Genomic DNA, 19162 nt, shown 5'->3' with positions numbered 1-19162 from the left:
GTCCCATGATTCTATCGCGTTTTGAATAACATTCTGCCCTCTTCCCCAAAGGCTGTAATTTTGGCCAGACACAACATTATTTTGATTTATTCCTCCAGGAGCAGCACTGTGTGAGGTTTCCTGGCTTTTTCTGGCAGGTCCACTTCTCATATACTGTTGCATTGTTTTCCACCCTAAGTTCCAATATGTCTGTTCTATCCAGCACCTTCATTATTGGAACTTATAGTTCTGTCACCATTCCTTTTCAGGATGTGAACCTTCCCGTTTCTTGTGGGTACCTCATGTCATATTATGCAATTCAGAGCAGGCTACGTGGAGCTTCTGCATGAGACTTTGTTGTTGATAACACAGCCATCAACGGGGTGCCAGCAGGAACATTGCTCATTATGAATGAGGCTGTGTCACGCGGACGGTGGCAACTTGGGGACTATTGGGTCTCACCATGTTTGAGAGAATAATATGTTTGGTCACTATTACTAGGGATCCCAGTGTATGTCAGTAGGATATCACTGTCCTCTAAAGTGCCCTCTCTGTCCTTCAGCAATTCCATGGTTTTTATTTTCTTTGCTCAATATTGGTAGGTGGGAAGGACTTGGTCAGGGCAATCCGGAGAAAATGTTGGATGACCATTCATTGCAAAGGTCTGCATCTGCTCCATCTGCCTTAACACCACAAAGGGGTGCAGAGTAGAGTTATCATCACAGACCTTCCTCTAAGCCTTAGTCCAGCCTCTCATCAGCCATTAAGAGTTTACATGTGTGCAACTGCTTTCACTTGTCTCAAACTGGGGAAGATTTGACCAGAGCCTCACCAGAAATTATGTTGAGGACAGGCTGGTATAGACTAGTTCCTCCTGCCTCCATTTGAATGACCCAGTTCTGCAAGTCGAGTGACCGTCCAAGAGAATGCCTCTGGCTGGCATTAGGTCTCCACACATGGTCTCCTATACCACAGTAGGGACAAGCCATCAGCTGTCTTTCTAAGGCAGGTAACGGTGACCAGTCATTCCCTTTAAGAGACTTGGATCAGCTTCATTCAGCCATCAGCTTCTTGTGCTGCGCAACCTTCATCCAATGTCTTAAGAAATTGTTAAACACATCTTGGATCATCCCATAGGATTTTTGACTTGAGACATCCCACTGGAGAAAGTTAGCTTCACCGGGTTATTATTAGCTGGTAGGGTGTGTCCTTCCACTTTCATTGGAATGCATGAGGGACTGTTTTGTGTATGAATTCAGTCAGCTCACAAGCCAGTAACTGGGAAGCGAGCATTGACCAAAACATTCTTTAGCATCTATTTTTTTTTACTGCACTCTCTCCACACTTCTGCTGAGCTAACAGGCATGGCACCTGCAGACCGGATCTGCATGCCATACAATCGTCATTCCTATATGCTTTACCATTGCTTGTTTCTTTTAAGAAAGACTTGAATTGTCATTCTTCAGATTACACCTACCAGATTTACTGATTCAATTCTTATCTTTCCGAATTGTAAGGTACCTTTTGTAATATGTTTATGCTAGACGTTTGTAAAGCACTATGTTGCCCATCTGGCTAGGTTAATACAATTACAACAAATAAATGAATACATATTTACTTGCCAGGTTCCCACCGTTTCACCTTAAGGCACATATTTATCCAGTTTCATCAGACCACAGTATTTAGAAACACACACACCACGCACACACAACACCCAACAGCCCCTATACAAAGCACCATAGCTCCAAACCTGAGTTCCTGACAAGTGAATATAAAATAAGCATTTCTAATTGTTAAATATACAGGTCTTACCCTGCTGTCTCGTTTCCTTGTTGTAGTCAGAGTTACTCACTCTTTCTTCTGCTCATTTAGGCTCATCAATCTGAACGCAGAACTTATGAAGAAAGACGAAGAATTGAGAAATCTGCAACTTTATGTGGCCCAAAAGGAAGCCGATGTGTTAGCATTGAGGACCTCCAGATCTTCCCCACTGGTGCAGCTGGATCTGGCCAAGAGAGAGCTGGAGGACTTACAAAGGAACATCATGATGTGCCAAAAAAAGTAAGCTGCACCTTTTTAATTGTAGACTGCTGTCTGTGTAGGTATGTCAGATGTACAGTATCATTGGGGGTACATACGATACAATATCCATATTTTACTTTCTGTACTCCAAACTGTGACACCAAAACATACTTGAGCCAACTGCCTTGGCAAAACAAATGTGAAGATTGCAGCAGTGGAAACTAACCATGAATACAAGTTTTGACACCCTTGGTGATACGTTTCCACTTTTGATTATAGAGAGCTAGATTGATAAACATATTTGACCTACTGTATGCTAATTTTATTGAAACCTTGCCTCAAGTTCAATGAAGCCAGTCTCTCAAAGTCGAGGGACAGATGTAATCCCTATAGCTACAATGATGGTTCACTTCACACAATGCATTGCACTTTGTCAGCCACTTCCACTGTCTACACTGAATTTATAACCGTTTCCATAGACATTTGTGGTTAATCGTTAAGATTTTATGGAAGATAGGATGCTTGGTAGCACCGTGAGAGCACCATAGTTAATAGGCATTGTTATCATAGAAATCAATGCAACTCTTTTTGTCAATGTTGCAAGGATGAAATTCGCAGTCACTCCAAATTTGACACCATCCTCGTACCTGCATAATTATGCAGGAGATGCAGTACCCCCAGAGTGCTCATAGCACAAGCTGTAAAGCCTCTTCAAAGTCAATGCGGTACCTTGTGTGAGTGTCTCTCTCAATCCCATAAAACTACCTGGTACACAGTTAGAATGTTGGCATTTATCTTCTATTGAAGGATGCTCCATAGACATGTAAATTATTGTTCAGTTTTGTGATTATGTGGTGCAGTGAGGGCCTTTTGTAGGGGTATGGTGTGGTTTTGGGAATATGCTAATTTTTTTGCCTCCCCCGCCCCCTTGAAGAGCTAATGGCACATGCCAAATGACTGAGGGGGTCATTCTGACCCTGGCGGCCGGTGGCCGCCAGGGCCACCGACCACGGGAGCACCGCCAACAGGCTGGCGGTGCTCCCACGAGCATTCTGACCGCGGCGGTTCAGCTGCAGTCAGAAGCGGCAAGTCGGCGGGCTCCCGCCGACTTACCGCTGCTCGGGGAATCCTTCATGGCGGCGGAGCGCGCTCCGCCGCCATGAGGATTCTGACCCCCCCTACCGCCATCCTGTTCATGGCGGGAAAGCCGCCATGAACAGGATGGCGGTAGGGGGGGTCGCGGGGCCCCTGGGGCCCGTAAGAGGGCCCCGCAAAGTATTTCAGTGTCTGCCTTGCAGACACTGAAATACGCGACGGGTGCCACTGCACCCGTCGCACCTTCCCACTCCGCCGGCTCGATTACGAGCCGGCATCCTCGTGGGAAGGGAGTTTTTCCCTGGGCTGGCGGGCGGTCTTTTGGAGACCGCCCGCCAGCCCAGGGAAAAACTCATAATACCCTCCGCGGTCTTCTGACCGCGGAGCGGTATAATGGGGGCGGAATTCTGGCGGGCGGCCTCCGCCGCCCGCCAGAATCAGAATCACCCCCTGAGTGTCTAACAGGAAGTTGATTGTGGACCAAGAACAAAATAGGCACTGAAACAAGTACATTACTTATACAGAGGCTTGGTACTTAAGCAAACACCAGTGGTAGGAATTTAAGCACTATCCAGCTAGAACTGCTTTTTGATTTTGAGGGACCCTGAGCCTCGATCGAATTGACCTTCAAGAACTGGATGCTCACATTGTTTGAATGAATGTGGGGCAACCAGCTCAAATGCAATACTAATAAAACAGAAAATCTTCTTATTGGTTCACACACTTCACATTGGTGGGAAGATATCTGGCCCTCTGACCTGCCACCCCGCTTTCCCTTCTTTGGTGGCTAAAAATCTAGGGGTTAAGCTAAATAAATTTGTCCATGCAACCTCAGATCTCTATGGTAGTAGGCCAGTGCTTTGCAACACTCTGTACTTTGAGGAAATGTCTTTACCTCCTGACTCTACATTGCAGGAGGACTGTGATCCATGCTTTGATTACATTACATCTGGAGTACATTAATGCTCTTTATCTTGGAGTGTCAGAAGCTTTGCTACAGCGCCTTCATGTGGTCCAAAATGCATCTGCTACACTGCCTAGCAGTACTTCGATCTCCCCTTAGGTAAAATTGCTTCACTGGTTGCCAGTTAGGAAACTGATCTTATTTAAATCACTTGTCTTGGTCCTTGAGGCAGTGTTTCAAGCTAACCCAGGTTATGGTTATCTTGCAAAGAGATTTGTGCCGAACCGCCCTTTCAGAAAGCTATGCTCTGCATCTGCTGTGCTGCTGGTTGTCCCACTCATCAATCGCTTGACGAAGGGTGGCAAAACTTTCTTGTTTCATTATTCAAACTGCAAAATTCCAAATCATGCCCCACAGCACCAACATAAATGTTAGTTCAACTGATTGAATCAAAAGAAACCTGAATAGGAAGTGCAGTGATTTTTTTTTTTTTTCAAACAGGCATAACCATTAGACGAAAAGGGGACAGTCACCTTTAAACATTTTCCACAATAAATGTATTAACATAAATTACTAGCATGAACTCTAATATCAGAAAATCAAAATCACTTTATTGTGTGAACATAAGCCTCATATGTAACATATGAATAAGTCCTATATTAGAATGTGGCACAGATGTTTCTTGTGCCAACAGTTTGTCAATAATAATGGAATGTCAGACGAAATGTCTCTACAATGTGAATGTAGCCATTCATTGAGAATTGGGAAACAAATTTAAAATGTAAAAAAGCATAAAGAATAGAACAAATGTGTACAACTCAATAGCATGTTAACTTTCTCTCTAAATGTTTAATGATCAAGGTCTGTGTTTATAAAACATTATCTGTCATCCAAAAAGCATGACATCTCCACACAATCATGAAGACACTTTGGGTGAAGGGTATCCAGTCTTTTAATTTAATACAGTTCTCTCTGTAGCAACGTTTTCAGTGAATCATATTCAGAATTATCTTTTATATACTCAGTGAGTTGAAATTTGAGTTGAGAAATGTTATGATAACATTTGTTGAAGTGTAATACTGTTGCAGACATCTCAGAATGATGACCTATGTTGCTTTTATGTTCAGCGATGTATAGTTTTATCTTTCTTTCAGTTATCCCTATTTATAGTAGCCCCCAGTGGCACTTCAAGGAATATGCACAGTTGTTGGTATTACAATCACTTTGCTATTTCAGCCTGATTGGAGTCCCTTTATGTGGATGATAAAGTATTGGGTTGCTGATAAAATTATTACAATGCACACAGTTGAAAGCAAGGGAAGGTCCCTAGTTTTCTTGTGGTCACAGCAGAGATGTTTCTAAGAGTGGTGAGTTCTTTCAAATTCTGTGTGTTTATAAGCAAATAGTGGTAGATCATTAAATAATGTACCAAAATCAGGTTCAACTGGGAATATATCTCATGTGTTTCTGATAATTTGCTTCATCGCCATATTTTTTGTTGAAAAAGTAGGCACACAAGTCATTTGGATGTGTCGAGATTTTTGCTGTTTCTTTAACAGCTGATCTCTGATGAGGTGTTGTGCCCTTTCCAATGAAAATTGGAGAAGAGTTTCTTTGGGTAAATCTCTTTGTCTGGTCTTGTATTGCTGTCTGTAGATCTTTTGGGACAGAGTCTATTCTTTTGATACGGGTAACCATTAAAATGGTAGATGTTGTTTGCGAGATTCTGGATGGAAACTGCTGTAGTGAAAAAAACCTATTCAGTCCATGTGTTTCTATATATATTAGTTGTAACTCTGCTATTTTGTAAGCTCATTAGTACATTCAAATATTTTTTTTTTACTAATGTTATGGATAAAAGTAAAGTGTTCACATTTAGAGTTCAACCTTTTGATGTTCATTTCTAAGTTGTCTTGTGTTCCTTGCCAAATTAAAATAAGGTCATCAACTTGTTTTGCATACACTATTAAACAGTTTGACTAACATCCTTCTCTGTAGATATGTTCAACTTAAAATTGAGTCATAAATTTGTTTGTATAACTGGTTGCCCCCAAATATCTGATAGATGGTCCACTAATATGAAGATAATAGTTCGTCTGCCACCTGAAATAACTGTGATACAAAGCAAAATGTAACAGTCATAGAAGAAACACTTTGTTGGTTGGTATTCTGTGTTCAACTACTTCCAGACTCGATGTATGTGCGATTGATGTGCACAATGAATTAACGTCTGTCAAGCAATGGTAAAGTTCTCTGGCCACATGTAGTCTGAGAAGACGTAACTTGTTAAAAAATTCAGCAGTGTCTTTCAGATATGAGGATGTTTTTTGAATTAATGGCCATAAAAAGTCTTCAGTGTATCTCACAATCGGGTCCTAAATTGAACCACCTCCAAATACTATAGGAAGGAATGGAGGATCCTGTAGATTGTCATGGACATTGGGGAGCATATGTATCCTTGGCCGATGGGAATAGATTGAGAATAAAATAATCTTGGTATAAGTGTTAGTCCAGTAACATTCCGATTGATGTAGAATGGTCTCCAAAGTTTTTTTAAATTCCTTGGTTGGGTCCTGGTCAAGTTTAACATTGTGATTTAAGTTTAAGTGTTATGATTGTAGCATGTATTGTTCATTACTTCCAGTACTCCTCCATTAGCTGCTGAATGGATTATAAATTCTCACTTCTTTGACAAAGTCGTGATATTTCTGTCCTTCATAATTAAATTAGCATGTTTAGATGCATGAAATTGAAGTTTACTTAGATCTGCTTGGATCAATATTTCAAAATTAGCCAATGTTGTAGTGAATCCTAGTTTGTTTTAACAGGATAGCAGGAGTTAGCTTAGCCGTAGGCCTGTAAACTCGTGCCCCCGTCACCTAGTGACTTTTAACCTACTTAGCTTGCTCTGTCTTAGCCCATTTAATTATTTATTTCCTCTAAGATGGCTGCCTTGTTATGAATTTTATTATCAGTGTCACTGTGCCAAGGCGTCAAGTTTATACACGAAAGACAAACAAACAGTAGGTGTTCACACTTAGGGATTTTCCCTCTCTATACTTTCGAGGGATTGTTGATATTAATTGCCGTCCCAAGCATGCCTGTTATCTATTGTTTTGGAATACACCTACGTCAGGGGACCTTGTAGATCTGTATAAATACATCACACTTTAGGCAGATAATCAGAGGGATTCCAACCAGAGGGCATCACCACCATCGCTGATACCGATGCTGCAGTTGTCAAGACGCTGACCCAGTCTTCGTGTCCCTACGGAGTCTGAGATAGAGACCTCATTCCAAGGTAACCAGGGTTGGGGGCTCCACTCGTGGACACAGCTTTGGCAGATTAGGTTTAACAAACCCAGCTCTCCTTTAGGTAGGAGGTTAGGCCTATTCACATTAGGGTAATAGGGCATATTCCATCTTATATATCTTTTTCATGTATTTGCAAAATGGTGGGGTCTTCATAACAATGACTCTCTTCTTCACAATACTCTTACTTGCTATATTCATTATCCTAATCATTGCAGTCCATGCAACTTACCGCAAATTGCAGTTATGTTAAATAAAAAGCTATTATAACTATACTGCATCTGTCTCATTGCCTGTGTTTGTATGAGACATAATATATCTGTGAGAAAAGGGTAATCTCCGTTTAACCACGACAACCCTGAGATATCTTACTTTGAGTCCATGCGTAAGTGACTGCCACAAATCACCTTTTACTATTGTGTTTCTGGTGAGGTGCTGCTAGTGAGCCGGTGAGGTTGGGACAACAGTTGCAACTTGTTGTAGGAAAGACTCAGTCGCCTACAAACAAAAGTACTGTTGTCTAAAACCAGCAGTCTTGCTCAGAGCAAGAGTCCAAACTACGACATGGCGCCACCAACGATGGTGTTTAGGCACTAATTTACAGATACCCTGACTATCACTGTCTCACAGACAACAGGTACCCTAAGTACCATTATATGGAGACGTCCGTGGTCTTTGGGAGAATCCTCCTCAGCTGAACAGGTAACACCTAATTAAGCTGTAGGTTGTTCGAGCTCGAACTAATAAAAAGGAAAAAACTTCCCCTATTTGGTGTTCCGTTTCTCTAAACAACTATGGCTAATACCATAGACATTCCTGCAAATGCTAGACATGCACTTACACAACATTTATTAGCGCATGGCCTTACAGAAGAGGGTGGGGATGTTACTATGATAATAGAAGCAACTGAAGCATACCAAACAGAAACGTTTTACTGTTGGGTCACCTTTCCTGAGGCTGACCAAAGAACGCACACATTTCACACATATGAAATTGCGAACGTGCCGGTACGGTACGAAGCATACCAGTATCATGAAATATCGCTCACATATCAAGAGCATCAAAACTGGTTTGAAGGCGCCCTACCACATGTACTACGAAGAGTGAGGCTAGGTCCTTTAAGTAATGAGGGCCCTACGTGGCCTATGTTTGCCACATATACACCTCACCCAGGCATTCAGAATATGCCGATCGCAGATTTACGAGTATTATATAATGAATTAGTGGCATTATATAGACGATTGGTTCAGTTCGTAATGCGAACATTGAACACAACACCAGCGCGTCCAGCACCGCCAGTAGCTGGTGGTTATCAATTGGCTACTGGGATTAATCCACAAACAGTGCATACTATTATGGGTAAAGTGCCCACGGAACGGGAAAAAATACCGTTCTGGATTGCCCAGAAAACTAATCAGCTGGAAGCCGTGTTTCCCCATACGGGACCACAGGAAAAACATAGGCTGCTCACTATGTGTTTGCCGTTTGGGATGGTTCCCTCTGTGGATGACTGCGCCACATGGGGCACAGTCTTCGCTGCCGTTTATACTACCACACATGGTACCACGACACTTGCCAATTTACTGGAGGTGTTAAAACAGATACAAAATGAACATGGGGCTGCACCGGCCCTGGATCTGGGGATGAAATTGATGCGTAACTTTGACGCCGTCTCCTCAATAATACTGAGTAATATTAAAGGGGAAGCGGTGGCACTGGCAATACGCCAACGTCTCCGGGAAACTCCAAATCTGGAACAGGAGAGACAGCTGCTGAAAATAATTTCCGATACCTATACTATTATAGGACGGGATAGTTTGGGAGCCAAACCTAAAAAAATTGAATTACCGTGTACCACCCATAAGGAAGGTACGGAGCAGGCACAAGAGGGCACTAAAAAGCACTGGGACAAACAAAAAGATTTTAAAGACAAAAGAAATAAGAGAGCTGATTCTCCACATCCGGAGTACTCCGAAAGGAGGTATAATCTCAGAAGTAGGGAGCACATTAGAACTCCCGACAGATATACTGATTCACGTCCCTCTCGTTCCTTTCAGGACGCTCCGGATAAAGGTAGCGAGAGAGGGGGCCGTCAAGATCGACGTCCGGAATACGTGAAAGAAAAGAAAGACTCACCACAGTCTGCCATTAAAAAAGAAGAAAAGACTCCTCAGCTAAAGCCGCAGTTTAAAAAGAAGAAAGTGGCAGCACTGACAGTTAAAAATGCCAGTAGTATTGAGAACACTGTTGAGGAACAAGAAGTGGGCCTTGACTCTGTTGGACAGTGCGGCAGAGGTCACGATATGTCGCCAGAGTCTGAAAGATCATCTGGATGCAACAGCAACTAGCGATTACATCGCAGTTGAGACAGCAGATGGCCGCGTTCTCCCACCCGATCGGGTTTATGATTTAACAATTCAGATTGAGGGAGACGTGGAACGAATTATTTGTGTAATATTTTGGGATGAACTAACTAGTGATATCCTGTTGGCCGAGAGAGACTGGCCACCTGAACACGTCCGCAAGCTCCCGCATGGGGAAGATGTCATTTTGCCTTCTTTCTCCGATCTTGTTCCGGCAGCAGACAAAAAAGCCTATGCTGCTGAATGGGCTTTAGCGCAGGCACCTGCACTATACCGTAATCATGTGGGTTGGGACAAGGACTCTCTTTGTCATGTTATTCCTGTTAGGTCTACACCCCAACCACAGCCACAATACCCTGTTAAACATGAGGCAAAAGCTCCGGTGACAGAGATACTTTCACAACTTGAGTACCAGGGAGTGATTGAGCCCTGTACATCGGCAATGAATAATCCGCTATTCCCTGTTGCAAAGCCTGATCATTCATATAGAATAGTGGTTGATTATAGACACTTGAATAGTCATACACGCACATATGCTATACAAAACTCACACAGCACAGCACTGATAAATAATATAGTGCGTAAAAAATATAAAATAACATTGGATATATCTAATGGATTTTTCTGCCAGAATTTAGCACCTAAGTGCGTTTTCATTTGGCTCCCAAAAACGCTTTTGTCGTTTACCTCAAGGCTATAAAAATAGCCCAGGCCTGTTTTCGGCCCGTGTAACATCAATTTTGAACGAAATTGATTCCGATGCATTGTCCTATGTGGATGATATCTATCTCACTGACGACGCCCTCGACATTCATCTTGCGAGGGTCGATCGGATCATTTTGGGGTTTGCAGACCTGGGGTATAAATTCAATTTTAAGAAAAGCAAGATAGCCTTTCTTAGTGTGTTATTCCTGGGATATGAGCTATCAAATGAAGGGAAGAGCCTGGCTCCGCACTTTCTAGAAAAGTGTGCTCAACTACAGCCTCCCAACACACTTAAGAAATTACAGTCCTTACTAGGTTTCTTCAATTTTGGCAGAACATACATTCTAGATTATGCAGAACGCATCAAGCCACTTTATGACTTAATACAGACGATGGACCATTGCACACACACATATCCTTAGGGATATGCAACGGGACATGCTCGATGCTAAACACTTACACACACGTGACAATAAAACAAATTTGGTCATCAGAATAATTGCTGGAGCACTTGGATTTACTTATGTCACCTTTAATGAGGATGACACAGTGCCGATAGCATATAAATCACATTTATATTCCAATGCTGAAAAGCGTTTCGCACCTACAGAAAAGATTCTGACAGCAGTTCAGATGGCCGTCATAAAGGAGAGGCCACTTGCCCAGGGGAAACGCATTATTGTTGTCTCCCCGGTGCCGGCCTTAGAGGCGGTCACTAAAGCGAGCGTTCCGAACGCTAAAGCATTACATCCACGTTGGATTCAATGGGCAACGTCTCTGACCGCCACTGATGTCGATTATGTATTTGATTCAAGACTTCAGACACAAGAGTTTCTCCAGTATGAACAGGAGTACCCCGCTCCTCTAAATATTTTGCCACTAGAGAGTTATGATACTATCATTTATACTGACGGTTCAGCACAACCGGCTGTAGGTGCTAAACATCAATACTCGCCAGCTTGCGCAGCCGTGTGTGGGGTACTGGAAGATGGCTTTTTCCACCCTCACAATACCTACACACAGACCCTAGGGGACTGCACAGCCCAGTTGACTGAGCTTAAGGCTCTTCTTCTAGCACTCGAACATACTGCGGCAGGAAGCCAGACTTTGATAGTCTGTGATTCATATTACTGCGTCCAGTCATACAATGAATATCTCAATCATTGGAAACTGAACGGGTTTAGAGATTCTAAAGGGAACACCATTAAACACAAAATATTGTGGGGAAGGGTGGCTGATCTTAAGGATAAGCTGCCATGTGTCCATGTAGTTCATACATTAGGACACCAACGTGTAGGAATACACGTTGCCGGCAATAATTTGGCTGATGAAGCGGCCAAAGCATCAGTAGCTACGGCTTCTGTGGCTGCAGTGACTCGTTCTCGGACGAGATTGGATAATGAAATACTGATTGCTGTTAAAGCTTCGGCTGCAGGCAAGACCCTTCCGAAAGGATACCCTACGAACTATACTTACCATATCAGTGCACAGAATGTTGCTTATACAACAATTCCTGGGGTTGGAGATCGAGTGATCCCCAATGAAGACCAGAGACTAGAGCTGATTACGGCCTCACATGAGGGTGTCGCTTCTGCACATGCTGGTATACAGGCCACAATAACAATACTACAGCAACAATACTGGTGGCCTGGTCTATGCAGACGAACTAAACAGTATGTCCTTTGCTGTGACATATGCCAGCAGATTAAGGGCTCTAATATCAAACGCCCTCCGCAGACATCCCTCTTAGTGTCAGACAAGCCACTTCAGTGTGTGTACCTAGACCATTGTGGTCCCTTACAGCCTGATGGTGCATACAAATACATTTTAGTGGCTGTGGATTCCTGTTCTAGATTCCTGTGGGTATGGCCGCAGCGGCCGGCTGACGCTCGGACTGTTATAAAAGATTTGCTGATCTTTATCGGTACATATGCGGTTGCAGTATCCATTTGGACCAGGGCCCTGCGTTTGCCTCTAAGGCATTCAGGGACACCATGGGGACGATGGGTGTTGAACTCCATTACTCCTCACCATACCATCCTGAGGGAAATTCGGTCGTGGAGAGGCGGAATCGTGATCTAAAGCAATCCTTAACAGCTCGAGTATTAGGTTCAGCCCGCAGTTGGTTACACCACCTATATGGAGTCCAGAGAGCACTGAATAATCTGCCAAGACGGTCCTTGGGGGGAAAGTCTCCATATGAGGTTCTCTTTGGGATACCTATGTATGTCCCAGATCTTGATGCCCCTGGTATGGTGGCAGCAGAAACGCCATTTGATATAAAAGAACGTCTCACTGTTTTATAGGAGCTTCAACAATTTTGTGATGATAAATCATCTGCAAGTGCTGCCACCTTAGGAATAAGGGAATTGGCGAAAACTTCGACTGGCTGGATACCTAACGTTGGGGATTTGGTTCGTGAGAAGATCGCTGTGAAAAAGGAGTTTGGTCCATCATACAGAGCACCTGTACCTGTCTTGGGAATAAAAGGCACCAGGACTGTCATCCTACCACCATTGTCTGGTTCTAAATCGAATAGATTCATCTCCATTGATGACATCAAATTACACCATGTGGCCGATTCTCCACAGTAGACCAGGAGGTCCCTTGGGTGGTTCCCGATCCCCTCTCACTACCCAACAGGACATCCATCTACATAGTAGGATGAACATCACTGCTACTGACTATGCAAGCATGTCAACTGCTGTTCCAGACACTTCCTCGACCATGGGGAGGGCGGAAAATGAACTTTTGTTGGTTCCAGTCACATCTTCGGTGACCACCCCGCTTCAAGATTTGGCTGTATTTTACACGAACACTTCCACGACTAATGATGTTGTCTATCAAGAACCTCCACGAGCGGTGGATCAGAATTCAGCGGGTCCTGTGTTTGCAGAGATTTCCTCTGGCTGTTTCATTGACATTGAAGATTTTTCTTCGGATTCATCCTCAACGCTGTCTGACGAACTTTCGAAAAGTAGTAAGCTGTATCGATGGCTTAAAAAGAACTATTTGATCTACCCATGGAACTATCTATGGTTCTGTTTGACATTTATTGCATTATTTTTATGGATTGGTTTTGTGACTGTTTTCTTTTTACTGATTAATGGTCACTATATTCCTGATCGCTCCTCTGTGGATCCTGTTGATGTAATTTTAACACCACATCATTCTTCACATAAGGTCCGACGAGATTTGTCCCCTGTAGATATTACAGCTATACCAATTACTGATGGGATTGTGTGGGACAAAGTTCCATTCGATATATATGGGCCTACTGAGATAATTCAAATACCATACGTGTTCAAAATTTCAATGTCTGATGTTATTACACCTAATGTTGTATCTGATGATTGGGATGTCCAAACAGTTAATTCCATGATAGCTGAAATGAAGGACTATTCCGCTTTTGGAAGTGATGATGTATATGATTATACAATGCATTATGGGGAAATGTTCTGCTATAACAATTGGGGACATCACTGCCTACACCGTTCAACTAGATATAGGCCTCTCTTGAACTACACACAGTGGGAACACTGTTCCACACCAGGGGTGGGGAGTCCAAAGTATTACAGCGATAAATTTACGTACTTTTCTGGGCATGATACATGGAAAGCAGAGTCGTATTACTTTAAAATACCTCCGGCACATATTAGTAAACTTTTGCTAACAGATACAAAACTGATTTATTCAGATCCCTTCGTTTCCCGGCTCTCGCTTGAGGGTTACGAATATTGGAAAAACACTATTGATTTGAAAAGTGTAGGGGGAACACAAGATTGGCAGATACAGGGTAAAGAAGCTTTGTTTCGGGCATGCCTGATTCCTGTGCAAATGATTTTCTTAAATGACACTATAGAGCAGACATCCTGCCTAGGGTTAGCAAAAATTAAAGACATGAACACACCCAGTATCCCTACTCCTACAAAATTTAAAGATTGGCAACACTTTCTTAATGTCTCAGAAGACAGACTAGATGCAATGGTTAAGGCTGGTGCCTATAATTCTTCACTTTCTCGTCCCGGCGGGTGGTTGGTATGGCCCACCGACACTGATGAGTGTCAAAAGCATTTCTTGAACTCTTCAAGGGGTTTTTCCATTCACAGGCCTGACCCTCGCTTTCTATCAGGTCAACATACCGGTATAATTACGACATACAGTGTGGGTAAGCTGTGCCAGCAATGGGTGTAGACGAACACGTTAACAGCGGTTAAAAAACACCTGAACACTCTTTCTGACGGTATAGACTTGCAGGATTTCCTGTTAGGTCCTAGAAAACAACGCTCGAAACTGTTTTTATATGCTATGTACAATGAAATTTGGAAACTTTCCCAGATTGAGGCTGCTGCACGTTTAAGGCAACTCGATAAAGAAAATTTGGAAAAAACATTAGCTGTTGTCGACAATGGCATGAACACGCTGTCCAATAGGATTTATACACTATCGAATATAGTGTCATCTGCTATTGATATCACTCAGACAGACTTGTCCCGGTTATATCATGGGCAGACGCAGCTACGTTCCATCATGCAGCTGGGTTGGACATTACAGACACTGAAAAGTGGCCACATTCCATGGAGGTACATTAATGGGAGTGAACTATTCACTGCTTTTAATTTCTCCAGGGAACAAGAGACAATGGCTAAAAGGGAGGCTAGTTTCACCCTGCTTCAAGTTGAAAAGTTAGATAAGTTGCCCTTCACGGTAGCAGAGAGTCCTTCATCTATCTGGCTCTTGCATGGCATTATTAATTTACCGATTTCAACGTTTCGTTTCTCGAGCTGCCTGAGATATCTTGCCGTGGGACGATATGAGCGGCTAGGAGATAGCTTTATTAAGGAAGAGTGGGAGTTGCCCTTTGACTATAAATGTCTGAACGGTGAACAGGAGGTCTTTCTTAGCGGAAGTGAATGTGAGACTGCTGTTCGCCATACGATGATATGCAAACAGGTGTCTCTTCACGGTCTTTGCAATGCGGGGGTTAGCGAATTTGGCCTGTTTTCTGAAGGGTACTCCTGACCCCTTGATTCATCCAGTGTTTCAGGTACTTTCCAATGGAAGTTATGTTCTACTGAACGATCAAAGCTGTTGCGGCTTGCGACCTGGAATTGCCTACGCAATCTCAGTCACGAAGGTCGTTATGTGTTGTGGACATATTTTGTTTCCCCCCACACGAGAGAGAGAAGTATCTGACATGTGGCCCCACATAGATACTATTAATATGAACTATGACAAGTTGAGTAGACTAAAGGCGCTATTGTTTCAGAAACAGGTCGCCTTGACTTCCGCAAATGAGACGTATGCTCTCCAGATTGCGAGATCATCAGCCGAGATACAATCCCTTTTAAATACCGATTTCCCCAAACACTTTGGAGAACTGGTGTCCAGAATATTCAATGCTTCAAGCACCACTGGGATTGTTCATTTCTTTAAGGCTGTCGGGTCTGGTTTCGTGTCCATCTTCCAGACTGTCTTCGGAGTCATCCCATCAGCCATCCATTCTCTCTTTTCCAGTGTGTTTGGTGGCTTTCCGATTATTTTGGCTTTAATTGGCGGACTACTACTGCTATTTCTTCTGATTCACGGTGGTTGTTTCTTTCCAGCAACACAGAGCAATGGAGCCGCTCCCGTCAACTCCACTGTGCCGTGAGCGCATGGTTCGGAACTTCGGTACACCTTTGCTGGTGGAACTGGAGCTTGACTGGTCGTTGTCATTCCGGCCGCTTCTCTGGTGTGTACAACCGGTCTTCCGCTGCATATGGTGTCTCTTTGAACATCTGCCTATGGTCTGTCTTGCTGTTGCACCAACATCTACTGTGGACCACGAACTGCTGATGTCCCCGATGAGGGTTCATACACGGTCATGCCCCTTGAGACTGAGGTTGCTCCGCGAGGCCACCTATGAGCCTTCCGTTATAAGATCTAACATGGATGAGGACACTGCAGCAAGTATTGATGCACCGGTGTATATGGCTCACTTCTGCTCTGTGGATCAGTTTATCCGCCCAGCACTAGACTTCACTTCGGACGATATGGACTCATTTTTGAGGTCCCTGACTGGTGACTTCGATGACATTCTTCAAGATCCTGCGTATAACACATAATTTGATGAATTTGCTTACCATTCCCGATTCCAAATTATGCAATTATAATAAACGTTTGCTGTACTTGTCATGGTTGATATTAACATCTCTGTATGTGTTTTTAGACAGTTTTGTAACGTGTTTTTCACACACAGCGATTTTTATTATTAGCTTTTTTATTAGCTTGTTTTTTGCCTTTGGCCTTTAGTTCAGAAGCAGCTTTTTTAGCATTTGGGTTCCTGTACCTTCATCATACTTGTTACGGCAATGGGGAGGGTGTAGTGAATCCTAGTTTGTTTTAACAGGATAGCAGGAGTTAGCTTAGCCGTAGGCTTGTAAACTCGTGCCCCCGTCACCTAGTGACTTTTAACCTACTTAGCTTGCTCTGTCTTAGCCCATTTAATTATTTATTTCCTCTAAGATGACTGCCTTAATTATAGTTAGGCCACTTGTTATGAGTTTTATTATCAGTGTCACTGTGCCAAGGCGTCAAGTTTATACACGAAAGACAAACAAACAGTAGGTGTTCACACTTAGGGATTTTCCCTCTCTATACTTTTGAGGGATTGTTGATATTAATTGCCGTCCCAAGCATGCCTGTTATCTATTGTTTTGGAATACACCTACGTCAGGGGATCTTCTAGATCTGTATAAATACATCACACTTTAGGCAGATAATCAGAGGGATTCCGACCAGAGGGCATCGCCACCATCGCTGATACCAATGCTGCAGTCGTCAAGACGGTGACCCAGTCTTCGTGTCCCTACGGAGTCTGAGATAGAGACCTCATTCCAAGGTAATGAGGGTTGGGGGCTCCACTCATGGACACGGCTTTGGCAGATTAGGTTTAACAAACCCAGCTCTCCTTTAGGTAGGAGGTTAGGCCTATTCACATTAGGGTAATAGGGCATATTCCATCTTATATATCTTTTTCATGTATTTGCAAAATGGTGGGGGTCTTCATAACAATGACTCTGTTCTTCACAATACTGTTACTTGCTATATTCATTATCCTAATCATTGCAGTCCATGCAACTTACCGCAAATTGCAGTTATGTTAAATAAAAAGCTATTATAACTATACTGCATCTGTGTCATTGCCTGTGTTTGTATGAGACATAATATATCTGTGAGAAAAGGGCAATCTCCGTTTAACCACGACAACCCTGAGATATCTTACTTTGAGTCCATGCGTAAGCGACTGCCACAAATCACCTTTTACTATTGTGTTTCTGGTGAGGTGCTGCTAGTGAGCCGGTGAGGTTGGGACAACAGTTGCGACTTGTTGTAGGAAAGACTCAGTCGCCTACAAACAAAAGTACTGTTGTCTAAAACCAGCAGTCTTGCTCAGAGCAAGAGTCCAAACTACAACAATGTATTATGCAAGGTGGATACATATTTGCGTGCTCTTCTTTTTTAATTCCTTACATACATTGTAAGAGTACTTTCCAGTGTAGCGGGGTTTTCTCCTCAATTTGAATATGCTTATTTCACTCTCAAATAGGGAGATGTGGTGTGTAGGAACAAAAGATGATCCTTTAGATAAAACAGCTATCTGATGTTTAGATAATTTTAGAGAAGTTTAATTAATCACAAGGTTTTTGTCTGGGTACTCAAGTTCTGACATATTGTTTCTGGAATGCTTTCTTTGTCCTATCCTGGTTTTGAGGATTGATTTAATGGTTTGTCGTTGGCCATAGGACTGATGGACAAAAAAGTTGGATCCATTGAGGTAGAGGGTCTCACTATTTTACTTTGTCCAGTAGGTTGATTCTCCTTGTGTGTACTTTGTGTCATGGTTAGATCCCCGCACAGTACTCACCTGATGTATTATTTCTTCTGAGGTAGTCTCTATATTACCTCTCATCACGCTTTTCTTTCATAAGTTTCTGCGCATGAATAAACTTCCTGTAATTTATAGTCACAATGAAACTAGAATTTTATTCTATTGCTTATTTCTTTGGCATGTGTACTGAATTTATTGTTTAGACCTTTCAATGTCTTTTGCTAAGTGTCTTCCTCCATGCAGCGTGTCAATTGTGATTTGAGTTTGTATATCTCCTCTTCCAGTTCAGAAAGCACTTTTGCTAATTCTTCAATTATAAAAATATTGAATACTGAACATTTGTTAAGAATTAATTATCATTTTCTAATTAATTGTTTATTGTTTTAGCACAATGTTGATTTCAAAGCGATACATTAACCTCATGGATTCTTTTGGTTTCATGGTTTTGAAGCAATGTTGTACATGCAGTTTGTGATTAATCTCCATCTTAAAGCATTCCAATTGTTACAAATTTTGCTATATTAAACCACCCGATTCAGTTAGTTTGGTTTCCCTAATTAATGCATCAATATTACTAGTTTTGTCATTACCGTAGGCATGAGGCGTAGCCCTTTATCCTGTAAGTTGTACTATTTAATCAAAAGACATATTCAATCTTCAGCTGGGTGCTGATGGAACCATGGACAGAAAAATATTCAGACAATATTGGTTTTCAAATGCACAACTATGCTGACCAATTTTAAATGTGAAATGCTCAAAGGTGCTAATCTGGTACAACCGCTGCCCAAGGTCATTACTGATATGGAACAGATACAATAATTCAAATCATTTTAGTCCCTGGCCATTCTTAAGAAAGGGGCAAAAAGCTCTGTAAATTGGGTTCTCTAAGATTTGTCTTTTTTCCAAGTG

The 19162-nt window shown here is 42.5% G+C and overlaps 1 protein-coding gene across 1 annotated transcript in view; it reads left to right on the top strand.

Annotated features, from left to right (window-relative positions):
• Window positions 1–19162, top strand: part of LMNTD1 (lamin tail domain containing 1) — a 1007849-nt gene that overhangs the window by 95438 nt on the left and 893249 nt on the right. The window contains exon 4 of the mRNA XM_069228593.1: window positions 1852–2040. Within this exon, the coding sequence (XP_069084694.1) occupies window positions 1852–2040 (189 nt within the window). The remainder of the gene's footprint in view (window positions 1–1851; window positions 2041–19162) is intronic.

The sequence above is a fragment of the Pleurodeles waltl genome, chromosome 4_1, assembly GCF_031143425.1.
Source record: "Pleurodeles waltl isolate 20211129_DDA chromosome 4_1, aPleWal1.hap1.20221129, whole genome shotgun sequence".
NCBI classification, from domain to species: Eukaryota; Metazoa; Chordata; class Amphibia; order Caudata; family Salamandridae; genus Pleurodeles; species Pleurodeles waltl.
The sequence above is the reverse complement of the archived record's forward strand: the minus strand, read 5'-3'. Positions and strand labels throughout refer to the sequence as shown.